Source organism: Sinocyclocheilus grahami, unplaced genomic scaffold (assembly GCF_001515645.1).
Source record: "Sinocyclocheilus grahami isolate Dianchi unplaced genomic scaffold, SAMN03320097.WGS_v1.1 scaffold110.1, whole genome shotgun sequence".
In the NCBI taxonomy this organism is placed as follows: domain Eukaryota; kingdom Metazoa; phylum Chordata; class Actinopteri; order Cypriniformes; family Cyprinidae; genus Sinocyclocheilus; species Sinocyclocheilus grahami.
The window spans coordinates 2,195,497-2,222,840 of NW_015505289.1; the positions used below are offsets into that span (position 1 = coordinate 2,195,497).

Sequence of the window (27,344 nt, forward strand, 5' to 3'; positions counted from 1 at the left end):
TGACAAGTATGACTGTAATTATTGTTATCTTATTAAAAATCTATGTTAAAAACCTGTTAATTGGTTAACAGTAAGTTCCCGTACTCTAAAAAGTTAAAACTGTAACAGGTCTGATGGGACATGACATTTTACAATAAAATCTAGTTAAACGTACAGCTTTTGGAAGTGAATTATATATAAAAAAGTGTTTTATAAAGAATACATTTTTTTTTATTTTAATCATTTGAATTTGATATAGCAACTTTCTTTTTTATAGCAGATTTTCTATATTAAACTTTCAGCAACCACAGCTGTTGGGTTTTTACAGTAAATGCTATATATATATATTTTTTTTTACATTGTAGGGTATTTACAGTGCGTAATTGTATTTGGACAATCTGATTTATTAATATATGAATATTTACGTTCAGTAATTGTCAAAGTGTTTTCTATTTGAATAATTGAACTCTTTATGATTCATTTTCTCCTGTGAATCAGGTTTTTAAAGGTTTGTAAAGGTAAAAATTATTGTATTTCAATTTTTTCAGTGGAACATCAATGGTGAAATACTTAAGAAAATCCTGGTTGGTCATTTCCGTATGTATGAACCTTTAGGATACTTTTGTTGTTTTACCGTTGGTCATTTATTGTCATTTTCATACAAATAAGAAGTCAGAATATTCTTCAAAAATTCACTTTTTATGTTGCATGGTAGAATAAAATTCATACAGCTTTGGAAATGGTGTCAGAATTTTAATTTTCCGTGGGAACTGTTCCTTTTACTCTTTTGTCTGAGGTTTGTTTCTTCCCGTCAGATAATTGAACCATTAATCGGGGGCCTGGAGATAAAGCCTCTAATCAGAACCACATTAGCTAGTACTTCCTGCTGTCATGCGGCCTCATGGATGGAGTCCTGCCCATCATCCAAGGGTTATCGGGGCCGCGACCCCTAGCTGTGATCCCTCAGGCCCTGCATAATGGCGGGATGGCCAGACATCATGTAGTGTCCCACCCCAACCCCCCCTCCCCCCTGCCCGATTCATCCGTGCAACGCAAATCCACAGTGATTTCCTAAAAAAAGGTGTCTTGTGTGCTAATTAAGACCAATGGAAATCAATTTTCCCTGCAGTATGTCTTAAAACCAATGTTTGAATTTGACTGAGGCTGATGCAAATTCTCTTTCATTTTAAGATTTTCCGCATGAGATGCACTGGCATCCATGAGCCACAAAAGATAAGGTTCTGTTTGTTAAAGAAAATGTGTTGTATTTGTTTTGATTACCTGGTGGGTTCTCGGCAGACTTACTGTATGCCACAGTTTACTCGGCGCCGAAGAAAGAATTGCGTGTGTTTCATATGATGAACACTGTCCAGATGTTTAAGATCCTGTCAAAACCACTTGGTGGAAAAGTGACGGGAATGAGCGAATGTTTACTTAGCACTTTCTTGAGGATGCCATTAGAAAAATTTAATTAGAATCAAATTACGATCTGGCACGTATATTCTTTCAGCACGGTTGTATTTAGCATATTAGTAGAGAGCGGCTTTTATAAATTACACTGTAAATGTACCGTGAAAAACCCATGAAATCCAGGACATGTGATGCAATCGGAATACTCACAAAGTACCTCAGGAACGCACACATCCTGTTAGCAGCGGTTCCATAATTTCGGGCTGTGCAAACATGTAGAAAGGAAAGAAAAGCTCAAGTTGTCTGGGCTCTGAAAATGATGGGCTGAACTGACAGTGCATCATTTTATGCCATGAATACGTGTATTATTCAACTGATGCCTCCAAATGAACTGTGAACAAAAAGCTATTGAGAACCAGGAATGAGGCTCTTCTATAGGTAAATATAGACACTAGTCTCAATGCTTGTACCTTTAATTTGTTGTAGTTTATTTGTTCACCACATTGGTTGCATGACAGCAATTTGGGATATATAATAAAAGTAATGTTATTTATATCTAAAACTAATACATTATATATAAAATATAATTAATTAAATATAATTTTTAGGAGCATTGTTACAAAAAAAATCTTAATGTTTTCTGAATGATCATGTAACATAAAATTACATTTTAAAATATAGAAAAATAGAAAACCGTTGTTTAAAATTTTAATATTTCACAATATCACTTTTTAATGTGCTTTTGATCAAATACATGCAGCCTTGGTGAGTATAAGAGACTTATTTCAATAACATTCAATAATATTACTGACCCCAAACTTTTGAATGGAAGTGTATATATAAAGTAGACAAAATATTTAATGCATTTTGCCTATTTTTTTAGGCACCTGTTTTACCTGGGAATGACCCAAATGTCAAAACCATTTTTTTGACTACAAATAGTAGGGGAAACAGGTGAGCTGTTAATGCGAACTCTCTAGAGGCTACTATTTATATTGAATCTGCAATGTCGTTTTTGCATTAATGTCTCATTGATCTGCCCTCAGATATCATCACTTCATCCTGTGGAGGAAAGAGCTGAGAGGCCCATCCTCAGAACACTTCCCTAGAGCCTGACTTGACTAAGTGGCGGGAACATTAGCATTTTCAGCCGGGCCGCTGGGATATGCTTGGAAGAGCACCGTAGGAGAGAGGAGCAGGGTGAAGAAAAATAAGCTACGGCACTACCAATAAGTCGCCCTTGAAAAGAACCAGATGTGTGCGCAAAGATCTTTCGAAAATATTATCTTTGGAGGTAGAACTTCTCAGAACGCCGTTCTTCTCCCAACCCCCGCAAACCAACACTTGCTCACCCTACGCTTTTCGCGCTGCATGCATTTCGTTTCAATACTGTTGTTTTTATACAGTATCTCCAATAGCATTTCCCTCATTTTTTTAGAGGTCAAAAATGTAAATAAGGCCCACGGTGCTCATTGTTTCTGCATTGCTCCATGGCATCTGGTTTTAAAACACACAGTGAGACTTTGTGTGTGCGGCTCAAGGCCCTGACAGGCTGAAGTCAGCTCACACCACAGCGTGTCGGGGAAACTGCACGGTTGTTCTCCTACATAGAGGCACCTCTATGGAAAGCCAAAAGAGCAACAAAAAAAAAACTCAAACCTCAGGGCTTTCAAACTAGCCGGAGTCTCTTCAGTCAAAAAAAGACTGGCCTACCAAAAATGGCTTGTAAATCTCTCATTATGCTATATTATTACCGAACATCTTTTTATCAGCTTGTTTTCTTTCAATTAGCACAGGCTTTGTGTTTCTTTTTTTAACTAATTGATCGTCGGCCTCATTTAGCTGTGCTTATGCACCTCAGTTGTTGAGTGAATATTGCCATAATTATCCACAAATAATGTTGTTGTTTTGTTTTTTTTACTTAAAACTGAGATGCATAAACTCAGATCAATGAGGCCGACAATCAACCAGTTCCAAATAGAAATACAAAACCTGTGCTAACTTTAAGAAAACAAGCTGACAAAAAGATACATTCTATATTATTACCAAATCTTGGATTTCAATTTCTGTCAACCCGTTTTCTTAGAGATTTACAAGCAATTTTTAAAAGGTCATATAAAGTATATTTTATATGTAAACGTTATTTCCAGTTTGTGTGTTTGATACAAGTGCACATAATATTGAAACAAAATGATAAATGAGTTAAAATTAGGATTGAATTAGTGTGCACATCTCCCCAAATGAATGCTCTTTACTGGTGCTAGATCCTCTTGTTTCTTTCTCTATAAAGGCCACAGCTGTAAGGTATCCATCAAGAGTGTTTGAGAAAATGAAAGGCACATCAAGGGCATTTGAGGTGCCCACAAAACCACCGATTCCTGCCCACAACCACTGCAGCCTTCTCCTCTTACAGCTTCGGTTTCAAAACAAGACGCCGTGATAATGTTATCCTTATGTACTGAGTGTGAGTGTTTGCGCCAGTGTTTATACAGTTTAGACTCTCTGGCTGTCCCGATGGTTGATGCTCTAAAAAAGCTGAATGTGTTTGAGGAGGAAGCGCAAAATGACCCACTTTGGATGTTGAACGTCAATGCAGCAAGATTTGCATGTTCAGCTGCACCGTGCTCAGTTTTTATTTTGACTCTATAGTAGAAGATGTATTAAGCTTGCGTATTTTAATAGAATGTTGTATTCTAATTGCGTTGCTATATTGTTCAAAACTTTGGATAAGAGTGATAATTTAAGTAATATAAAGTAAAAAGGCATCATTCAATGCAACTGAGACATCAATTGATTAAATTAAACTTTACTTTTTTATAAACAAAATTAAATTGTTTGAAAAACGGATAGGGTTTAATTTTTATTTTTTTAATATTTTGGCTGTGGATAGTTGTGTGTGTGTGTGTGTGTGTATAATATATTTTAAAAATTATACATAATACATAAATTATACAAAATATATTAATTATATAATGTACAAATATAGCATCACCAAAAAATGTTCTCTTATAATTCTTACTACTTTTACACTATATAAGTTATACGTATTTTATATATATAATATATATGTGTGTGTGTGTGCATGTGTGTAGACACACTCAATATATATATATATATATATATATATATATATATATATATATATATATATATATATATATATATATATATATATATATACAAAATATATAAATTATATAACAAAAATATATAAAAACATGGCTTTTCACACACACACACACACACACAATAAATATACAAAATACATCAATTATATAATTTATAAATATAATATATTAAAACATTGCTTTTCTTTGTTATAAACACCAAAAAAAATGCTCTTATAGTTCATATATAGTTTAATTTCTTATATAGTTTAAAAATACCTTTTTTCTTATTTTTATAAAAAAAATTTGAAGAAGGTGGAGTCTCAATTTGTAATTTGATTATTAATTTTTCTTTTTGTTTGATGCTGTATGTACGCTTTTGTACATATAGGTTTTATGCAACATAAATATAATGTAAAATTTTCGGCATAATGTAGTGTAATATGAGATATATATTTTTAAAAGGCATACCTGTAAGCATAGATATCAGTTTATGTAACATACTCTGGGTTGACGTGCCTTTAGGGCAGGTTTACAGACATCAATGCCTGAGAACTCGTCAGGTGAGCAGCATAATGCAGCACGATTTGAAGTGAGTTTTGCATGCTAGGTCTCCCCCAGTGAAACCAGAGTGTGAGCTACAACAATAGAAAGCATGTTTTCTATATTCTGTATTATGAGTTGTGGATTACAGGTGTCTAGCCGTGAGCTCAGCGACACATGCAAACAACTACATAAGCCCTCTGTGAATGGGTTAGACACGAATAGCCTGAGATTCTTACTAACAATTCCTCTGGGATCGCATTAAATAATTTTGCAGCAGTTACAACAAAATGGATTGAGCAAAAAGACTGGTACTTGACAGGAAACTTCATATTAAATAAATAGTTTTAGTAAAAATGAAAATGTGATCAATATTTACTGACCCTCATGTCATTCCCAAACTGTGCGAGTTCTTCCTTCAATCTGCTATTCAATTAACACAGAAAGACACCTTCAAAAATATTCACTTTGTCCAAAAAAACAAACAAAAAGTATTTGTCTTTTTAATTCAAATCTGTTATTTGCTTTAAAATAGAACTTGAAGTGTGCTTCAAGACAGACTATTTTATCTTTTGTCTGGGGGCCAGCTTGTCTGTCTTTCTGTTTTTTATTTTTTGTGACTGCAGGTAAAATGCATGGTGCATCTCTGCAGAGTTACTCATTTTCATCTTTCATTTTCATCTGATTTTTATCAAGCATTCATGGAAATGTGTTGATCTTAGTCTACATACACACTTAAGTTTCAGTGATACCACATTTAAATACAGAAGTGAATCCCCTAAATTATAGTTTCGTGTTTGTACGGAACAGAACTCTCAAAATGACCATGACTGACATCATGGTAATAGCAACGTTTTGCCGACTCGTGTTAGGTATCCGCTATTTTTGACCAAAGTAACGCGTTACGTTAGGTGATTTTAACTAAACCACCGTCGACAGAGACGTTGTATTTTGTTTATGTTTGGAAGGTTTGCAGAGAGGCTCTTTAAGTGTCGCCATGTCCACTTATTAGCTAGCCTATAAGCGAGGCAATATGTGTCTTTGGGCTCGGCTTAAAGAGCGATCCATTTTATAGAGTCAATAGCCTAAAGTAGGTAGGTGCAGATCGCGATATTTTGGCATGTTACTGATTTCTAAGTTAATACGTTTGGAATTAAGTTGATTATGGGCTTGTTCTTATTTGCTGTTTTTTATAGCAAGATCTGGCAACACTAATGTACCTCCTTCCATTTGATTTCTTGCACCGCAAATGATAGCCTACGCATTTAAATCAAGCGGCAACCTCCCGTTCTCTCTCGTGAAGCCAACAAGGAAGTGACTTAAACTGTAATTGAACGAGTGCTTGCGGTGTTCGGCCAATCACAATGCACTCATCCGTTTAAATTATATTAAGCCTTAAAGTTCTGCATAATTAAGGGGCGTGGCCACTTGAGTGACAGGTGGATTGCCGCTGCTGTCACCACTGTCGAGCTAGGTGGGCGTGGCTTCAGCAACCTGCTCTCGCCTCTTTGCCCATTTTCGATTATTCGGGAGTGACGCACGGCCAAGATGGCGACGGCCGGCTCCGCCCACTTTTGAGCTTCAAAAACGCTCTTCGGAAATCTACGGGTGACGTCACGGACACTACGTCCATGTTTTTATACAGTCTATGGTTTAAATAAGTCATTAACAACTAGTTGCTCACTTCGGTTCTGTACACGCTGCGTAAAAGTGTAAATGTGGTTTCTGTAAATGCGGTTATTATAGCCTACCTGAATTTTTCGGGAGTTGTAGAATGCGGTTGTCACTCCGGTAAATGACTGAAGTGTGTGTGTATAGAACAGGATTAAGCACTAAAACGTGATTGACAACCGAATTTAGTTGCAGTGTGTACGTGGCCTTAGAAAACACAAACAATAGCAAAATCCTAATAACCACCACCAAATCTTCACAGACACTTAAGATTACACTCAAAGTTGATAAACTTCACATGGAGGTTTTACCCTTACCCGCACTTGGCAGCTCCAGGGGAAATTGTTCAATGAAAAACATGCCCCCCTCAGAGTGCCCATGTTCCTTTGTGAGTGTCAGCATTAGTGGCCTGCCAGGAAAAGTGTTGGAAAGGTAAAGGGTTGTCAGAGTTCTGTGTTTATTAACACGCACATAGCTTTTCTTGGACAAGAGTGGTTAAACAGTTTCCGCTCTCTCCCTAATGCTCAGTTATCGAGATACACTTTAAAAGCCTTTAACAGACCTGGTCTCAGCTGAATGAATAAATACATAAGCCCTCTGATCGAGCTGTTATGGTTATTGAAAGGATGTGTGGTAAGTCTGGATTCATTGAGGTGTAATACTCCAACCCGCCACTAGCATGCGCTGATGAGTCACAGAGACACTTCTCGCTGCCGCACTGATGCGTTTTAATGTGATGTTCAGTGATTATTCCCCAGACTAATAACTAATTCATATAATTTGATGAATATTTCTTTTTTCTAGGTGCCAAACGAAGGACCCGAAAGCCAAAAATACCCATTTGATGGAGACACAAAAGCAGTGAAGATTCAGAGGGAGAAGATAATAAAGCTGAAACGGAAGGTTATGAGCAAGTGATTGGTAAGAATAATTTCAATAAGTCAATAAATCAAGTCAATATAAATTATTCAATGTATTAAATATTTGGTTGTATGTTTAAATGATATACTTAAACATAATAATTAGACATTGTATGCTTAATTAATTTAGCCGTTTAGTTTTATTATTCAATTGAATAATTAGGCTATTATAAAATTGTACCGTAAATTAACCAATAATAGTAATTATATGAAATATATTAATAGGCTATACCAATTAGAGTATTGGTTGTAACAATTATTCATTATTGAATATTATGATCTTATTATTTGTAGGCTATTTATTTAATTTAATTTGTAAATTGAATCAGGTGAAGAAAAACTAAAAAAATAAAAGATAGTCACAGAAAGAAAAAAAGTTTCCCTTCAAATAACTGGAGAAAATGAAAACAGATATAAACCCTTGAGTGCAATAATTAAAGACGCAACGCGACTGAGCGTTCTTTTAGGACGCGTCGCGTCACGCGCGTGCGGGTGTGAGTTACTGTACGCGTTAGCCCCGCCCTCTTTACAAAGATAGAGCGAGACAGAATGATTCTCTTCTCTTCTGTGTGACGAACAGACGCTCGTGAGGATCGTGTCAGTAAACTAGAGGAGACCCCAAACACTGATCCACCCAGGATAACTCTGGACATCTTCAGTTGTTTGTTCTTGCTATTTAAAAAACGCTTTTGCTTCCATCGCTGCATGTGTCAAAACCAATGAGAGACGCGGAGTTCAGCGATCATTCTCACATTGACGCGCACATGAAGCGCTTTGACGCGGTTCTGGATTTGAAGAGCGCGTGAAGAGTTCTGGACCGGTGCGTGTCTGACCATTAACACCAGCGCATGCATGCTTTCTGGACCTGACACCCTCATGCATTACAAAGTAAGTTGAACTGTCACAACTCTAAGCTTTGTGGTTAATAGAATAGTGCGACTAGTTAGTGTCGAATAACATAGTATAGTTTAACAGTCAGTAGAATAGTAGCCTATATACTAGTGTAATATAGAACAGTGTAAGTATACTAGAATAGTATAAGTAATATATACTAGAATAGTACAGTTTAAAAGGTAATAGAATAGAAAAGACTATACATTAGTATAGAAAAGAATGGGTTTACAAGTAATGCTAGTATAGTTGAAGTAATTATATACTGTAATATAGTTGAAAAAGTAATAGAAAATCATAGAATAGAATCATCTACAAGTAATTTTAGTCATATATATATATATAATAGTTTAAGTCGTATAACATTAAATACTAGAATCGTATAGTTTAAAATTCAGAATATAAAATAATAATATATACTATGGAACAGTATCACTCCGGTAAATGACTGAAGTGTGTGTGTATAGAACAGGATTAAGCACTAAAACGTGATTGACAACCGAATTTAGTTGCAGTGTGTACGTGGCCTTAGAAAACACAAACAATAGCAAAATCCTAATAACCACCACCAAATCTTCACAGACACTTAAGATTACACTCAAAGTTGATAAACTTCACATGGAGGTTTTACCCTTACCCGCACTTGGCAGCTCCAGGGGAAATTGTTCAATGAAAAACATGCCCCCCTCAGAGTGCCCATGTTCCTTTGTGAGTGTCAGCATTAGTGGCCTGCCAGGAAAAGTGTTGGAAAGGTAAAGGGTTGTCAGAGTTCTGTGTTTATTAACACGCACATAGCTTTTCTTGGACAAGAGTGGTTAAACAGTTTCCGCTCTCTCCCTAATGCTCAGTTATCGAGATACACTTTAAAAGCCTTTAACAGACCTGGTCTCAGCTGAATGAATAAATACATAAGCCCTCTGATCGAGCTGTTATGGTTATTGAAAGGATGTGTGGTAAGTCTGGATTCATTGAGGTGTAATACTCCAACCCGCCACTAGCATGCGCTGATGAGTCACAGAGACACTTCTCGCTGCCGCACTGATGCGTTTTAATGTGATGTTCAGTGATTATTCCCCAGACTAATAACTAATTCATATAATTTGATGAATATTTCTTTTTTCTAGGTGCCAAACGAAGGACCCGAAAGCCAAAAATACCCATTTGATGGAGACACAAAAGCAGTGAAGATTCAGAGGGAGAAGATAATAAAGCTGAAACGGAAGGTTATGAGCAAGTGATTGGTAAGAATAATTTCAATAAGTCAATAAATCAAGTCAATATAAATTATTCAATGTATTAAATATTTGGTTGTATGTTTAAATGATATACTTAAACATAATAATTAGACATTGTATGCTTAATTAATTTAGCCGTTTAGTTTTATTATTCAATTGAATAATTAGGCTATTATAAAATTGTACCGTAAATTAACCAATAATAGTAATTATATGAAATATATTAATAGGCTATACCAATTAGAGTATTGGTTGTAACAATTATTCATTATTGAATATTATGATCTTATTATTTGTAGGCTATTTATTTAATTTAATTTGTAAATTGAATCAGGTGAAGAAAAACTAAAAAAATAAAAGATAGTCACAGAAAGAAAAAAAGTTTCCCTTCAAATAACTGGAGAAAATGAAAACAGATATAAACCCTTGAGTGCAATAATTAAAGACGCAACGCGACTGAGCGTTCTTTTAGGACGCGTCGCGTCACGCGCGTGCGGGTGTGAGTTACTGTACGCGTTAGCCCCGCCCTCTTTACAAAGATAGAGCGAGACAGAATGATTCTCTTCTCTTCTGTGTGACGAACAGACGCTCGTGAGGATCGTGTCAGTAAACTAGAGGAGACCCCAAACACTGATCCACCCAGGATAACTCTGGACATCTTCAGTTGTTTGTTCTTGCTATTTAAAAAACGCTTTTGCTTCCATCGCTGCATGTGTCAAAACCAATGAGAGACGCGGAGTTCAGCGATCATTCTCACATTGACGCGCACATGAAGCGCTTTGACGCGGTTCTGGATTTGAAGAGCGCGTGAAGAGTTCTGGACCGGTGCGTGTCTGACCATTAACACCAGCGCATGCATGCTTTCTGGACCTGACACCCTCATGCATTACAAAGTAAGTTGAACTGTCACAACTCTAAGCTTTGTGGTTAATAGAATAGTGCGACTAGTTAGTGTCGAATAACATAGTATAGTTTAACAGTCAGTAGAATAGTAGCCTATATACTAGTGTAATATAGAACAGTGTAAGTATACTAGAATAGTATAAGTAATATATACTAGAATAGTACAGTTTAAAAGGTAATAGAATAGAAAAGACTATACATTAGTATAGAAAAGAATGGGTTTACAAGTAATGCTAGTATAGTTGAAGTAATTATATACTGTAATATAGTTGAAAAAGTAATAGAAAATCATAGAATAGAATCATCTACAAGTAATTTTAGTCATATATATATAATAGTTTAAGTCGTATAACATTAAATACTAGAATCGTATAGTTTAAAATTCTGAATATAAAATAATAATATATACTATGGAACAGTATAACAACTGTGCTTTTAGAAATCCAAATATCTGCATTGGCAGTACTAAGTTTGTGTTTTTATTTATTTATTTTTTCATATTTGAATTGTTGTCTGGCATGCTTTATTTAACACGAAACAAGCAACTTTTCCAAAATGGTGTAATTATGTGAATAGCATCTCTATTTATACTCTGCTGTGGTAATTGGAGAACTGTAAACAAGTTATTTTTTATGGCAGTGCTAACTGAAACTAATGGCTTAACAGTTCACCTGGAATATCCAGGATGGGGTTCCCAGCCGTTTAGATGAGAGAGAAGTGCTCTCCTCTGGTGCTTGTACAATAATAATGACCAAAGGGCAAAATGTGATCCAGGAAAGCTTAGTGCTCCTCCCTATACTTAATAACATCCATTGTGGCGTTTTTGGGAGAGTGTTTTAGTATTTAGTATTGAAAGAGTGGCAAGAAGGAACAAATACGCGTGATTTTTTAAAATGCAGAGAAGCTTTAGATGAGTTAAAATGCTTGTACACAAACCGGAAACGTGTGCCATGCACTGAGACTCTGCAATGTGCCTCTCAAATTATGGCACACACTTCATCTGTTTATTGCCATCAGGAAACTATAAACCTGACGTGTGATTGCATTAGTTAGTGGTGAATGATGACAACTTAACAGCAATAAATGATGACAACAACAGCCACTGTGCTTTCTTTCACACAAGCTGTGCACGGAGTCACTTGATGGTGAGACGTTAATGAATAAATATCGTAAGTAAAGCTAACGTTGATGTATTTTATCATTTGGAAAAGCTAATCATGCGAAAACCTCTTGATTTAGATGTTATGAGAGGCCTGGTGATGATGTTAAAGCTAGTTTCAGGAGCTTCGTCGGTTTGTCGTATTAAGGAAAAACCAGCAGTTTCATAAAGGGCTTGACGGGATGAAGTTGTAATTGTGGCGTTAACAGCTAGTTGCAGCATATATGTAGACGAGTGCAGTCAGTATATGAGTTGTGTAGGTTATCCTGCTGGGTGGTCTGGTGCTGGTCAGACCTCCATGGCACTTTCCTTGGTTTTCTTCATTAGCCACTGAGTGAAATGCAGCAAAACCTCAAAAGTATGTCACCATCATCGTTCTTGAAAAAAACAGCTGGGCTGTTTATACCTCCTGAATAAAGACATTTGAAAAAATGTTCAGTGTCATCATATAAAAGCCAGGTTTATAATATTTGTGAGTTTGCATAAGTAATGACAAATTTCTAAACTATTCAGTATATATTTAAACAAAAATGTATAAGCATTATGTACTGCATTTGTTTTTACATATAAAGTGAGATATAAATATTCCATAAAAAGATTAATTATATATATGGAAAATATATGAAATGTATAAGTGTTATATATAAAAAAATGTATTCAAAACAAAACATGTAAATATTTAACATTTAAAAAAAATATATTCAACAAAAATTATATATATATATATACACACACTTATTCCTTAAGTTTTTTTAAAAATATGTATTTAAAAATATATATTTATTTTATTATAAATGTTCAGTGTCATCATATAAAAGCCAGGTTTATAATATTTGTGAGTTTGCATAAGTAATGACAAATTTCTAAACTATTCAGTATATATTTAAACAAAAATGTATAAGCATTATGTACTGCATTTGTTTTTACATATAAAGTGAGATATAAATATTCCATAAAAAGATTAATTATATATATGGAAAATATATGAAATTTATAAGTGTTATATATACATTTTTTTATTCAAAACAAAAAATGTAAATATTTAACATTTAAAAAATATATATTCAACGAAAATTATATATATATATATACACACACTTATTCCTTAAGATTTTTTAAAAATATATATTTATTTTATTATTTTATATGCATTATAAAACACTAAAATAATTTTTACATTCAAAAAGTGTAAATATACTTATAATATAGGCCTACCTATATGTAAATATATAATATACAATATGACTATAAAATAAAACACTTATAAAATATTTATAAAATATGGATTCTTATGGATTCATTGTAAATGAAGAAATCGAGTGTTCATTATTTTTGCACTCAACCTGGTTTTTAACCCTAGAAAAGCTCATAAATTAAACCTAAGCTCTCCTGGTCTGTGGCTTTGCTGATCTTGCTCTCAAAGCAGTTTTTCGGCATAGCTTGATTTTGCCACAAAAAAAACCTTCAGATTTTTTTCCCTGTCATGTAATCTATCTTTGTCACTGGTGTAAAATGCTTAATTCACTGCGTTACATCCTCCAGTGAGGAGGCTTCACACAGAGAACTCTTTGCATTCCCACAATGAGGTTTACTTTCAAAATGAGTGTCTAGAGAAGACTAGCATCTCTGTTCTGCATTTGAAGTCACAGAAAGCATTGAGAGCTGTAAATTAAATTAAATATGTTGGTTTTTGAAGTTGCGTTACTGATAGATTTTGCTAATGTAATAACTTTACGTTATTGTTGTTAAAAATGTAAATTAGTGTTCAAAGCTTTGGGGCCTTTAAGATTTTTAAAAACCTTTGAAAGAAGTCTCTTATGCTCACCAAGGCTGCCCTTATTTGATCAAAAAATCAGTAATATTGTGAAATATTATTAACATTTTAGATAACAGTTTTCCATTTTGATTTATTTTCAAATGTAATATATTCTTGTGATGGCAAAGTTTAATTTTGAGCAGCCATCACTCCAGTCTTCAGTGCCACATGATCCTTCAGAAATCTTTCTAATATGCTGATTTGATGCTCAAGAAATATTTATTATTATTATTATCAAAGTTAAAATCAATTGTGCTGCTTAATATGTTTTTGGAAACCATGATCCCTTTTTCAGGATTCTTTGAATAGAACATTTATTTGAAATAGATGATCATGTTTTGTAATGTTATAAATGTCTTTACTGTCACTTTCTGGAATACTTGATTCTGATTGGTCAGTTGTGGCAATCCGTGGACAAATATTTATGGATTAAGATGCTAAAATTGTAGTAATCAATTTCTTACATATATGTACCAGTTTTGTGCCTCATATCATTCTTCCATCTCATTATTTTTACAAAGTAACATCGATTTTTTGATTGTTTATTTATTATAACTAGTACAGCCCATCTTATTCAGATCAAAGAAAGGATTTCTTATGATTAGCTAAATCTTTCATTAATCTTTAATAAATGTATGCATCAAATCAGGTAGAATTAACTTACGCTAACAACTGCACATTTTCATTTTTTAACAGTGTATATTGTAAAAAAAAGTTTTTTTGATTTTAGCTAAGGTGTAGATTTAAAAGAGGACATATTGAGAAGCAGAGTATTAATGTCATGAATGCACTGCTTTTAAAATAACGTAACAGAAAACAGAAGTGATATCTTAGCATGTGGCTACGAATGGCCACAGAGTTTCAGTTGGCAGTGTGTATCGGTTAGCGGTGAAGCGCAAAGCGGCGCACACACACTGTGAGAACACAGCTGTGTGACACACATCTCCACAGCAAAAGGAAGCCATGCAAATGAGCAACCAACTATGAGCAAAGCACCAAAATGCCTTGTGCTCTCGCTGTCATAGTTTTGAGAGTTATTCTCCAGAATATTAACCGAATTGTTGCTAATAGCTCGATCGTAGCTGACAGTGATTGCAAGCTTAGCTTTTGTAATTAGGTCACTGAAAGTCCTGCAAAGAACTAGGACATAATTTTAGATTTTCCATTGATTTGGGCATATAAGGAAGTGTAGCATACCAGGCTAGGCTAAATATGATTTCCGATAATACATCATTTTTTTTACCCCATTGGCATTTTTTTTCTTGTTTTAAGCATAAATGTAATATAATTCTGAGGTTTATGCTATAAAATGTTTTATATGTGTCAGTAAGCTTAATTAAAAGTGAATTTTTATTTTAGTTTCATTGATATTCTGTTAGTTTTTGCTAATATTTTGAATTCTTTTTAATTTTTGTTTTCTTTTTTCACTTTAATTTTTACAAAAAAAACTACTAAAAATGTCATAGTAGCTTTTTAAAATTATGTCTATATAATTTTTGTTATTTTTTAAATGTATTTTTTTTTGTTTTATCAGTTTTATTTATTTTAGCACTCCGAGTTAAACTAAACAAAAATCAGAAATGTTGCATTGGCAATTAGCTGAAATAAAAAGAAGTAAAAATACAATATATATATGGATTAAGATGCATATATTTTTATGACATTGACATTTTTATGATTTTAGTTTAAGTTTTTCTATTTATTTATTTTTTGGTGTTTTAAGTTTTTTCTTTAATTTTTAAATAAATTTAAATGTATTTATTCTTTGTATTTTTAAATATAATAACTCTGATTCACATTTAGTTAAATGTTTTAACGGTGTATAGATTTTTATTTTTTTTATTATATATATTTTTTTACTGAATATGATTTACAGAATGATTTTTTTTGAAGTGTGAGCCAAAGTCAGATCTCTCTAATCTCGCGCTAAGTGGACAGCATCAACCTGGACTCACATGGCCCATGGCTGTTCACGCATAGCGCTCCACCAGGAGCCGTGGGTTCAGGATATGGGAATGTAGCGGGGCGTCTGGGAGCTGGACTCGTTCTGTGGTACGACTAACCTCCACAGCTCGTGTGCTCTCATTGAGAAAGACAGACGCTGTCTCCTCTTTGTCCTTGGGAAGTTTTGAGGCGAGCCGTAAGGGTGGGGTGGAGAGTGACTTGTCCCCATTCCGGCACTGATTGATACAGTCTCTTGGCGGCCGCTGCTCTGAGCCGTAGCATGCTCCCTTGATAGACAGCAAAGAGATGTAGCAGTCCTCTCCATGAAATACAGCCGGGGGATAGCTGGCAGAACGTATGTTCTTGAACATTTCGAGCATGTATTTGAAGGCCACTGGGTTGTTGAGATTGGTTGACTGGCAGTGTTTGCTAAGGTTCTATTACTACTGCTTATCCCTGGATAACCCCCTAAACTAAAGTATTAAACATCGATAATGCTACGTTCACGAATGAAATAATTAATGTACTACTTTCTAAGTCATTAGACAATAAATTGGACAATGTGCTAAAAAAAACCTTAGCAACTGCATAGTAATGCCCTAGTAGCCACCAAGAGCACCCTAGCAACCACATAGCATTGTGCTAAAAAACATTAATTTGCATAACAATATCCTAGCAACCACATAGCATTTTGCTAAAATTCACTTAGAACACCTTAGCAACTGCATAACAACTCCCTAGCAACCACATACTGTAGCATTGTGTGAAAAAACACTCAGAACACCTTAGCAACCACATACTGAAGCATTGTGCTTAAAACCGCTCAGAACGCTTTCGCAAACACATAGCAGCACCCTAACAATGACATATTGTAGCATTGTGCTTAAAACCGCTCAGAACACCTTAGCAACCACGTAACAACTCCCTAGCAACCTCATACTGTAGCATTGTGCTTAAAAGCACTCAGAAAACCTTAGCAACTTCATAACACCTTAGCAACCACATACTGTAGCATTGTGCTTAAAACCACTCAAAACATCTAAGCAACCATGTAACAACTCCCTAGCAACCGCATACTGTAGCATTGTGCTTAAAACCGCTCAGTACACCTTAGCTACTGCATAACAACACTCTAGCAACTGCATACTGTAGCATTGTGCTTAAAATCGCTCAGAACCCTAGCAATGCCCTAGCAACCGGTATGTAGTTTGCCTTCACCTGCAATATTCACAAAAATGAATCTGTACTTCACATTGAATGTGATTGGTTTAAACACACGATGCAAGGGAAATATTATTCGTTTTAATATTCGTTTTATCACAGCAAAACTCATCATGCCCTTTTGAACCATGAGATTTGTTGGTACTTCCCATTTTCCGCATTGTGGAGCAGTTTATGGTAAGAGGCATCTTTTATTGTTTCTTCTCAATGATGTCACTTCCTTATGAGGCCGTCTGCGAAGATTTCCTGTCATTATGTCCATTTGTGCTAGCTGATGGGTGTTGTTTGCAGAGAGATGCTTCCTCCTACGAGTCAGAGTCAGCTGTCTGACACCTCAGGGGTCTGCCAAGAGCTCTGAGGATCTGCTCCGACGTGCTTCGACAAGTTCCTCCGCTGCCTGGCACGTCTTCAGCATTTCAGATGCCCTGAAAGATGGTGATAATGAAGTTGTACAGGCTCCAATCTCAATTGTTAACTGACATTAGCCAAGTTATGCCAGAGGCTGTCTCTAAATGCTTTTTGAGGGTTTTCTTTTGTTTATTTCTGTCTTTTTGAGGTCTTTATTAACGTTTTGAGATCCCCTAACCTTAAAGGGATAGTTCACAAAAAAAAAGTAAAAGTTCATAATTTTCTCACTCTCGAGTTGTTTCAAACCTGTATGAGTTTGTTTTTTTCTGTTGGGCACTGAAAAATGTTGGTAACCAAACAATTAAAGGTAGCCATTGACTTCCATTGAATTGTTTTCATACTATTAAAAAATCAATGGGTACCGTTGCCAACGTTTCCATTTATTGTTACCGACATTCTTCAAAATATCTTCTTTTGTGCTTAGCTTAAGAAAGAAACTGGTATAGGTTTGAAATAACTTGAGGATGTATAAATGATGACAGCTTTAATTTTTGGGTAAACTTTCCCTGTTTATTACATCCTGCACTGTTTGTGCTTTGAATGTGAATAATACTGTACCTCAAATCATACAACTTGTTGAAGAGAGGTGTGCTATTGCTTTTCTAATTGATCCAACTTATGCTCTTGTGGGACCTACACTGTAAAAAAAATCTACTACTATGGGGCATTTATTAATACATATTCATTGACTGCAGTTAGACACAGGATTTGTTCAAAATTTACTTATGTGGGCATGAGTGTCACATTCCCCTTCAGGTTGCCCTTTTACCACTGCTAATTTGCAAAGCGTTAGCTGCTAGCTAGGAGGTCTTTCTGCCCTTCTCTGGATGTTGTCCTGGGTCTAATGGCCCCTCAGGAGACTGTCTCAGTCATATCTAGGTGTTATCTCAGCACTGTTTTATTTCGGTGGCACCATGCCGCTCTTCACGGGACGAGGAGATATCTGTCCTCTCCTGCTGCCCTCAGGAGAAGCAGAGAGGCAGATTAACAAAGTGACTTAATGTTGCACATTACTCTCTGGAGATCCCTGCTCTTGGTTTCTTGGCACCGGGCCGCCCTCCCTCCTATTCAAGTAACACAGCGGCTCCTCCCACGCCTGTCTCTCTCCGTCTTTATCTTTCCGTCACATGGGTAAACACACTAGCATCTCTGACCTCTAAGCCATTTTGCCTCGGCATGTCCAGTTCCTGTGGGGTTTTTGCCGAGAGCCTGTTCACAATTTCAGTACATTTACCTGGCAATTCCCTGTTTATTTTCTTGGCCTTAGCCCGATTTTGGCAGCAGGATGTTAGGACTCCTTTTCTTTTCTTTTCCAATATTAGCCTATTTTAGCTTTTTAAAAATATTTTAAATAATGTGTAACTATTAGCATTGTTCTGATATTGGAAGTAGATTGTTACATTTAATTTATTTTAGTTTATTTTGCAAGTTTATGTTAGTACGATTTATTTTCTTTTATATTTTCTTTTCTTTTAAATGTTCAGAAAAAATAGATGTTAATTTAAAAAATATATTAATATTTAAAATAATTATTAACATCCATCTGATTAATTATTGCCATTATGTAGATTATGTTAGGACTATTAATTTTATTTTATTTTATTGCCGTAGTTAAATAATAATTATTTTAATTTATATTGTAATTAATAAAATAATTTAGTTATTTTACGTGATCAAATTATTTTAATTTGATTTATTTTATTTTTAAAAAGCATTGATTTTCATATTCCAGGTTGCATATGTGCTAAACAGTTACCATCTTGTCAATCTGGTTATTGGCTATAAAATACAAATTATTTGGATACTTGAATCTGTGCTCAAAAATGGCCGCTGAACTGCATAAATGACTATCATTAAACAAGACAACAATGTCCCCCAGAGCATGTACAAGATGTCCTTGAATAACTTCAGCTTGAACGGCTAATCCTGAAATGAAACCGCTACACATAACCAGACTGATCAGTTAGTTGGAGATGAGTGAGCTGGACATCATTGGCCCAGTGGCTAAAGGGAACTCTTTGAGTCTGGGTTTAATGGATTACATGTCCTGAACAGCTTAAAGTTATGTAAGGTGTTGTTCACTGCATGACCGTCCACCACGCTACAAGCTAAGTTAGATCTTGAGTACTTATAATGGGATCCATAAAAGTCAATAAGAAATAGTGTTTTATGGGACTTTGAATTTAGTTTTTGCACATTCCAAAAGACACAGTATTTGATCTCCACTGTCTTGAAGTTACTGTAAGTTTCCATTTTTATTGTCATACTCTCTTATCCGAGCGGAGCTTGCTGAGGCTTTTATCGTTTGGTATGCTTTTCAAATTCAAATGAAAAGCTGTCACAACATTCCTGTAACTTCCTCTTCTGATGTATCATCTGCTCTTTCCATCCCTCCTTCATAAATCCTCCACATCTCTCTGGCTTTTATCAGTCGATTTGAAACATAATCAAAAGGTCACATCTTGATGCATACATTGCCAATGTCTAAGTGAAGAGAAGAGAAGCCCCCTGAAGATCTCTGCTGCTGATTTTCGATTTCTATATAGGCCGCGTGTTTTCCCTCCCTCTCGTTGTGAGCGTGAGCATTTCACCTCTGCTCCCCAAAGCTCTCTGCTCTCTCTTATTTGCATTGTGGGTTGCCCTTGAGTTTTATTTCCTCTTGTGTAGGTTGCTCTGGTCTTCAGCTGGGTACTTGTGTTCTCTGAAGGCCGCTGACGACCACAGCCACATCTGTGTGAGCTTGTAGCTATCTATCTATCTATCTATCTATCTATCTATCTATCTATCTATCTATCATGTGTGTTCTAAAGTTTCAAAAGTTTTTGTTTTTTTTGCTAAGTTAAACATGTTTTATAAATCAGTTGTGTTTTCCAAAACTCCTGATTTTGTATGCTGTTAACCGAGACTCTCCTTGTTTTTCCCACATTCATGCACTGAGCGATATCACACATCAGTCTGATAAAATCTGTCTCTTTCTCTGTCTTGTCTGTTCAGGAACGAACGCCGGAGTCTTTGAAATAAGAGGAACGAGCAAAGAGAATAGACTGCGTTGAGGATCAGAGCGAGAGAGGAAGGAAGACAAGTGTGTACAGTACTTTTGGAATTGGAAGGAATACGAGACCGAAATAATGGGGAGGAAAAAGATTCAGATTGCGCGGATAATGGACGAACGTAACAGACAGGTAAAAAGAGATGTTATCTTGATGGAAAGAATGGAGATGTGGCGTCATTTCACAGAAATGCAATAAATCTTCAGCACTCTCTCTCACACACACACACACACACACACACCCATACACCAAAAGTATACATCACTTAAGGAAGTGCCAGCAGCTTCTGACGACAGCGTCACAAGACACTCACAAGCTAGATTCTCACTTCAGACTGCCTGCTTTCGTTTTTGCACATGTGTGTTGCGTTTTTTTGTGTGTGAATGTGAAATATGGTTGTCCTAAATCATCATAATTGCTGTTTTTGATACTTCTTTAATTGCAATATTAAATGCATTGCCTCTGCCTTAGAGGATATGATGTGGAGAGTCTGAATAATTGAGGCTTGTAACGGAGTAGAGGAAACCATGCCTCTACCCGCGGGTGTGTCCTTCACCACAACCAGCGTTTTCCAAACTATTACTCACCCGGGCTTATTAGCAGGCAGGATCTGAAGCCGCATCTGACAACACTTAAGAAGCACATCAACCTCTTACCTTCCTGATCGAACCAGCTTTTCCCTGTCATGCCTAATGTTGTGACTTTGTGGCATGGGTTTACATGGTTTATTTCATTCAGAACTTTGTCAATTAGGTTCCTGCAGCTTTTTAATGTTTATATTTACCATGTATAAATCTGGGCATCTGCTGTGCAGGAGCGCAAATGCGGGGCCAAACATGAAATCATGGTTTGGAGCGGGAACTATTCAATTTCATGGCTAACGCTGATAGCTGCAGGTCATACCACCAGAGCGCTGGCTCTTAACAAGCTAATAACCGTCAAGAATCCATGAGAATTGAACTCACCGTCTTCAGGTTTCAGCTAGTATGAACTCAGTTAAACTCAAGTTGGAATTGCAGTTCAAAGAGATCTAATACATGTGATGAATTCTGGGAAATTAAGTTCTTGAGTCTATTGATCTAGAAACATTTTTAAAAAAAACTTTTAAATAAAGGGATTGCCAAGCCAGCATTTAGAGTTTTGCTTTTTGAGTTAAAATTACAGGTATTACATTGAAATTTTAATTCTGCATCCTGTTTTACCTCTATTCAAAATTAGAAGGTAAAAGGCATTCACAATTGATTATTGTTAATTCAGTATTATTACAATTTAAAACAACTTTTTTCTATTTGAAAATATTTTAAAATGTAATTTATTAGTGTGATGCAATGCTGAATTTTCAGCAGATATGCTGATTTGACGGGCAAGAAACGTTTCTTAATTTTATCTGTGCTTATTGTCACCTTTGCTAAATAAAAGTATTAATTTCTTTAAATAAATAAAATAAATTGAACTGTAGTGTATATACAAGATCTTTAAAAAAAAAACCAGAAACCAAATCGCTGACCTGAAGGACCTATAGTATAACATCAAGATCTTCAGCCAACTCAAGAACTTTATACAGCACAAAAAAAAGGAACCTTTTAAATGATTGTACGTTTTTCTCAGAGGTTTTGTCAGTAAAGTGCTTAGAAGAAAGGTTAAGTGTTCAGCCTGTTGCTTTACGTGTTTTCTTTGCTTCTGAACAATGCTTTAGTGTTCAAGTGGACAGCAGCTCAGGGCACAGGATAAATGGCTGCCTGTCATCTATGTTTCCTCCCCCCCACCTGTCTCCACCCCCCCTTCAATGACCAGCATAGGGCCGGAAGCCGAGGCAAAGCCATTGTGGAGGGGAAGCCATTGGACCCTTCCTGTTATGACAGGAAATGCACTAAAATGTGCTTCCTGACCCCCAGTGCTGTGGCATGATTAACCCCCTCTCAGCGCCCACCCTTTCCCGTGTTGTGGTGAAGTTCTCTGTGGATATTCTGTGTGAGATGTTTTAACTCGCAGCAAATAAACTTACATGCTTTTTTACAGGGAAAGCACGGTCGAGTAAAGCTGCAGCCTCAAAGTGCAGTTTAGCATCAGAAAGCATGTAGGAAAATGTAAAAAAATTGTCTTTGTGACTCAGACATCTAAGGTAAAGACAGGCTGAACATGGCACTGAATGTGTGCAGCAAGCGAAAAGCGAACGTTTTTTTGCCCGTATGTGTGTGTGGGGGCGTCTCAGTGAGCAGCATGTGTAAGACATCTGTCGCTCCCGGTGCATGTGCATGTGTGTGTGAGTGTGAGTATAATCTAAATCATGTGGAGGTGAGAGCATCAGCGTGCTGAGCGGTAGGAGTGAGAAGATCACCCTGCTGGAGTTTGTTTGTGACAGAGAGCATGACGTCCGAACTCACGCACAGGGATCAGCAACACACAAATACCACCAACACCATGTAAATTAGAGCTTCACATGCATGTCTGGTGTGCATTGACATGCACACATGCTTTACGTATACACTCTTTTAGGAAAGAAAATTCTTTTGAGTATGTCTTTTATTTCTCTTAGACAGAAATTAGATTCAATTGAGAACATTCTGCTTTTCAAAACTTTAAAAATAGAACCCAGTAATTTCGCATATGTCTCTACTCAAGAGTTTAACCAAATGAGCTGAGCTTTGTGATAAGTGTCAATTTTATATATCTGTACTCTTGCATGCAAGTCTGTTTGGTATTATTATTTCTCCTGAGGAATTTTAAGAGAAACATTTGAGAGAAATAGCTCCGTCTCAAAAAGTAAAGCAACGCCAAAGTCATGGGTTCGATTCCCAGGGAATGCATGAAATCATAAAATGTTTACCTTGAATGCAAAGTCACTTTGGATGAAAGCGTCTGCCAGTTGAGTAAATGTATATGGGACAAAGTTGATACTTAATGAGACATAAGTGAGAACCCTGTTGAGTTATGAAGAATAAACCTCTGAGCTATGCATTTATGCTACATGTTAACATCCCATTATTGCATTTTAAGAGAAAAAAATTGAAAATTGATGCTTCTCCGAGACATAATTGAAAACTCTTGAGTTATGAAAGAGCAACCTTTGAGCAATGCACTATTACTGTATTTCAGGATTTGTCTCTTCATTTGTTTCAAATTTGTTTATTCATTCATTCTTCCTCTGGAGAAACATTTGCTGCTTTAATGAGACCTATCTGAGAACTCCATTAAGTCTCCACATCTACAAGCCAACTCTTAGCACTAACACTTCCTTTCTATCTCATTTTGATGCCAGAATTGAATAATCCAGAGTTTGAATATTTCAGGCAGATGCCCAAGAGAGTTCCTCGGGTTTTTGTGCGGCTGTTTCACACTCAATTTCATTGCCATCTCATCACAGATAGAGAGTTTGTTCTGTGAGGGTTTAAATGGTGTCTTTGGGAAACTGTCCTTTCCAAATGGAACGTGCACAACGCTGCCGGCGTGCCTAGGTGATGCTGGGTCATCATTAGCCAAAGCAATCCTATGAACCCTGCCACCCAGGGGCTGTCAATTTGTGAAGCGTGCTGGGCAGAATTTCACCTTGAACTCCCCAGTCTAAATTTAGCATGGCATGCAGAGCTCTGATAGCTCTCTAACCAGAGTACCATGTCAAACAATTTGGTTTTGGATGGATGGGACCTTGTACACTCTAGCAATCAATTTCATTTTGATGGGGCCTTTTACTCAAGTCATGAAATTGCCAATGAAAAAAATTGGAAATGCATTTGAAAAACATGGTAATAAAGTTAATATTTTATTGTATTAGTTCACAAGAATATATTGCTCTGTTGGAGGAGTGTGAGTAGCGTGTTTAAAAAGTTACAAGCATTGCTTGGACAGAAATGCTATTAGCAGTAAGCTTACTTGCCTGCTGAAAAAATTTGCTGCCTGGTGAATCTGATGAGAAATCTTGTAGATAAGTTGGATAAATTTGATAAACATTCCTGAAGAACAACCAGAAGAGCATGGCGTTAGCAATGGCAAGGTCATGGGTTCGATTCCCAGGGTATGCATGAACTGATAAACTGTGTACCATGAACTGTGTACAAGTGTAAGTTGCAATGGATAAAAGCATCTACCATCTCTGTTGGTCTTTTCAACAAGGTTGACAACAAACCAGCAACCTACAATGTAAACCCTAATGCTATCATTTCCCAACTAATAATTTGTTTTGTCTATGACGTTGAACGAGAGGTATCAAATCTATCCCAATTTAACCCTCTCCTTGTTCTTTTGTTTATCAGGTTACGTTTACAAAGAGGAAGTTTGGACTAATGAAGAAGGCCTACGAGCTGAGCGTTCTGTGCGACTGTGAGATCGCCCTCATCATCTTCAACACCACTAATAAACTGTTCCAGTACGCCAGCACCGACATGGACAAAGTTCTGCTCAAATACACTGAGTACAATGAGCCCCATGAGAGTCGGACTAATTCGGACATAGTGGAGGTGAGTCCCCCTTGACAATAAGCACAATTTAGAGATCCCAATCAAGGTTTTTGCCAAATAAATTCAGGGAATTTGAATTAGATGCCTCACCGAGAGATCAGGTAGGGTTCATTTTGGTAGAGTATGTAAGTTGTAGGATTTGACACCTGGCCTGTGTCTGGTGCTGATTTGTTAAGGAACATGCTGTAATAGTCCTTGCAAAGGACATTTGGCACATGCCGTTGTGCTCTATAAGAACGGATCAGGCTAAAGGACAGGGACGAGGACTTTACTGTATCACGTCAGGACCATGTTACGCAACCGGTTTAAGAGGACATGGCATGTGCCACTGTCCAAGCCAGGTGGTCTGCACAGAGACTTAAGATCTTGCTTGCTCATCCCCGCCACCTTTTGTGACATGTGAGCTCCTAAAAAGGTCACGAGGCAAGAATGGGGTTGTTTTAGATAAGGGTTTCCTTGTCCGCTAATCTAAGACTTCAGCGTCTTCTGCTGAAACTGCCACTGAAAGACCAAAGAGCAACTGCAAAACTGCTCTCAGCTCTTCCAAACCACCTGTCAGGCCTGACTTTGGGAAGAGAGAACTTGAAGGTTCCCACCCCACATGCATGAAAGGCCATGGCACTCCCATCGGGAGCAGTGGGAAAAATATTTCCCCTGGAAAAGTCCCTTTTCCAGTAAAAACACCCGACTGAATTGCGTAGGGGCCTGGTGGTGCCACACAAACAAGCTCTCTCTTCTTACTAACTAAGTAAGGGAAAAAGAAAAATACGCCATAAGGATGAGGAATAACAGTGTAGATGCTGAAAGGGGCGTTTTTAGGAGCTCAATTGTGGTGAGGGATCTCTTTATCTTTGTGCGTTCGAGCATGAGCCGGTTATTGTTTTGCAACTCACTTCACTTGCACATAACAAGTTGCAAATTCAAACTCTATTATTATACTTTGACTGTTCAGTCTAGTGTAACATCATTCGACAGGCCATTTGCAATGTTGACACATGCATTACAAGCAAAGCCCTGGGGTCAGACTTAGCTGGGATTCTGCTGGATTTTTTTATGAGGCTGAGAGGGAAAACAGCATGGCTTGCCTCATGAGAGGAGAAACATCAAGTCTCCACGAGGCAAATCTCACGGACACCCTGCCAAGCCAGTAAGGAGCCGCGTTAATCCCATTTTCTTGATTAGTGTAATCTGAAAATGCTCCTTTTAATCCTAAAAATTGACAGCGTGCACTATAACCCTATGTCGTCACCCGGAAAGGCACGCTTTCCAGACCCCACACCCTTAGATTTCCTCTCTACGGAGAATTGTCAACGAGACCGTTGGCACAAAGGAAGGAAAATGTTAATTATTTCCAAAGGTCACGTTGTTAATGACTACATGGCCAGCTAATGAGATTGAGCAAAGCTCTGTGCGTATGGTAGTTGACCTATTATGTTTGGTCTTGTGCTGGAAGGCATTGGAGGTGACAACCTTCCCCTACTCCAATTTCACCCACACAAACCTCTGAGAAAACATGCCTCCAGTGCTTGGCACATCGATCTGATTTCAAATGTAACGAAGAAAACATCGTCAACCTACTTTTATAAACTGGCCACATTTCAGGCACATTTGCCTCAAACGTTTTTCTACTCTCCTAATTTAGATAATTTGTCTTCATGTAGTTGCATGCCAATGCATTCTTAAGCACTTAATTCCCCCCCCCCCCCATTCCCAGTTCACTCACAGTTCTCCATGTGAGAAGGTTTGCCTTAAAGTCATTGCTTCACATTCCATTGTGCAGTTTGTTAGTCCTTGTTTAAATTTATGTTTGGAAGTGTTTTGATGGGATTGTTTGCTGCGGCAACGGTTCCCTTGTGTATTCGGAGGTGTTGGTTGCATGCACGCATGATGGCTCTTGATCTTCCGTTGAACCTTGATGACGATTGACAGATTAAATCCGTGAATCAGATTTGCTGGGTTTATACTGCTCTGTGTTAACACTGTGTCACATTGCAGTCACAACATCAAGAGGATGCCAGGAACGAGACCTTTATTCCATTACAGACCGTTTCTGATCTGATCTGAGTTTGATATGTATGTGTATATAAGTATTTAATATTATAAATAATCTAATTTTAGTATTTTTTTCCCCAAAAGAAATCAGCGGCACACTCATCCCCTCAGGAATTTCACCAAAAGAGAGACGTCTTTGTTTTGCATTCCTTCACCCCTCCTTTTTAACAAATGGGTTAACATGAGTTTACTGCTTCACTTAGTAACAGCGTGTTGTATTTTGCGCTTTTGGCCTGAGACTCGTGGTTATTTTTAAGATGGAGGACTTTCACATTCTTTACCCCTCTGCCCCTTTTCCGTCCTCTGTCCTGGGCAGAGAGCAGCTGAAGTTCTCATAGCGTTGGAAATAAGGAGCAGACGCCCAATTTGTGTGCCAGACCTCCTCCCCAATCCAACCCTTTGTGTTTGTATGTGGTCCTTCCCCATTAAATGCCTGAAAACCGGTAGTTTTCTAAAAATAGAAAGCAGCACAGCTAAAAATAGCTCCAGCCCGGCAGTCGTGCCAAGGAAAATGAAGAAGAATAGGCGTGAAGTGCTGGAGAGAGAGAGAGAGAGAGAGAGAGAGAGAGCGAGAGAGAGAG

At 36.8% G+C, this 27,344-nt stretch overlaps 1 protein-coding gene across 5 annotated transcripts in view; it reads left to right on the top strand.

Moving 5' to 3' along the window:
- The first annotated feature begins 7,514 nt into the window (after window positions 1-7,514).
- Window positions 7,515-27,344, top strand: part of mef2ca (myocyte enhancer factor 2ca) — a 36,046-nt gene continuing 16,216 nt past the window's right edge. For 2 of the 5 annotated variants that reach the window (XM_016277255.1, XM_016277259.1), the window contains exons 1-3: window positions 9,650-9,762; window positions 20,202-20,389; window positions 24,508-24,711. In XM_016277255.1, the coding sequence (XP_016132741.1) occupies window positions 20,336-20,389; window positions 24,508-24,711 (258 nt within the window). In that variant the 5' untranslated portion in view covers window positions 9,650-9,762; window positions 20,202-20,335. Of the gene's footprint in view, window positions 7,632-8,178; window positions 8,519-9,649; window positions 9,763-10,312; window positions 10,650-20,201; window positions 20,390-24,507; window positions 24,712-27,344 lie in introns of those variants that run through there. The other 3 variants (XM_016277257.1, XM_016277258.1, XM_016277256.1) reach the window with 3 other exon arrangements.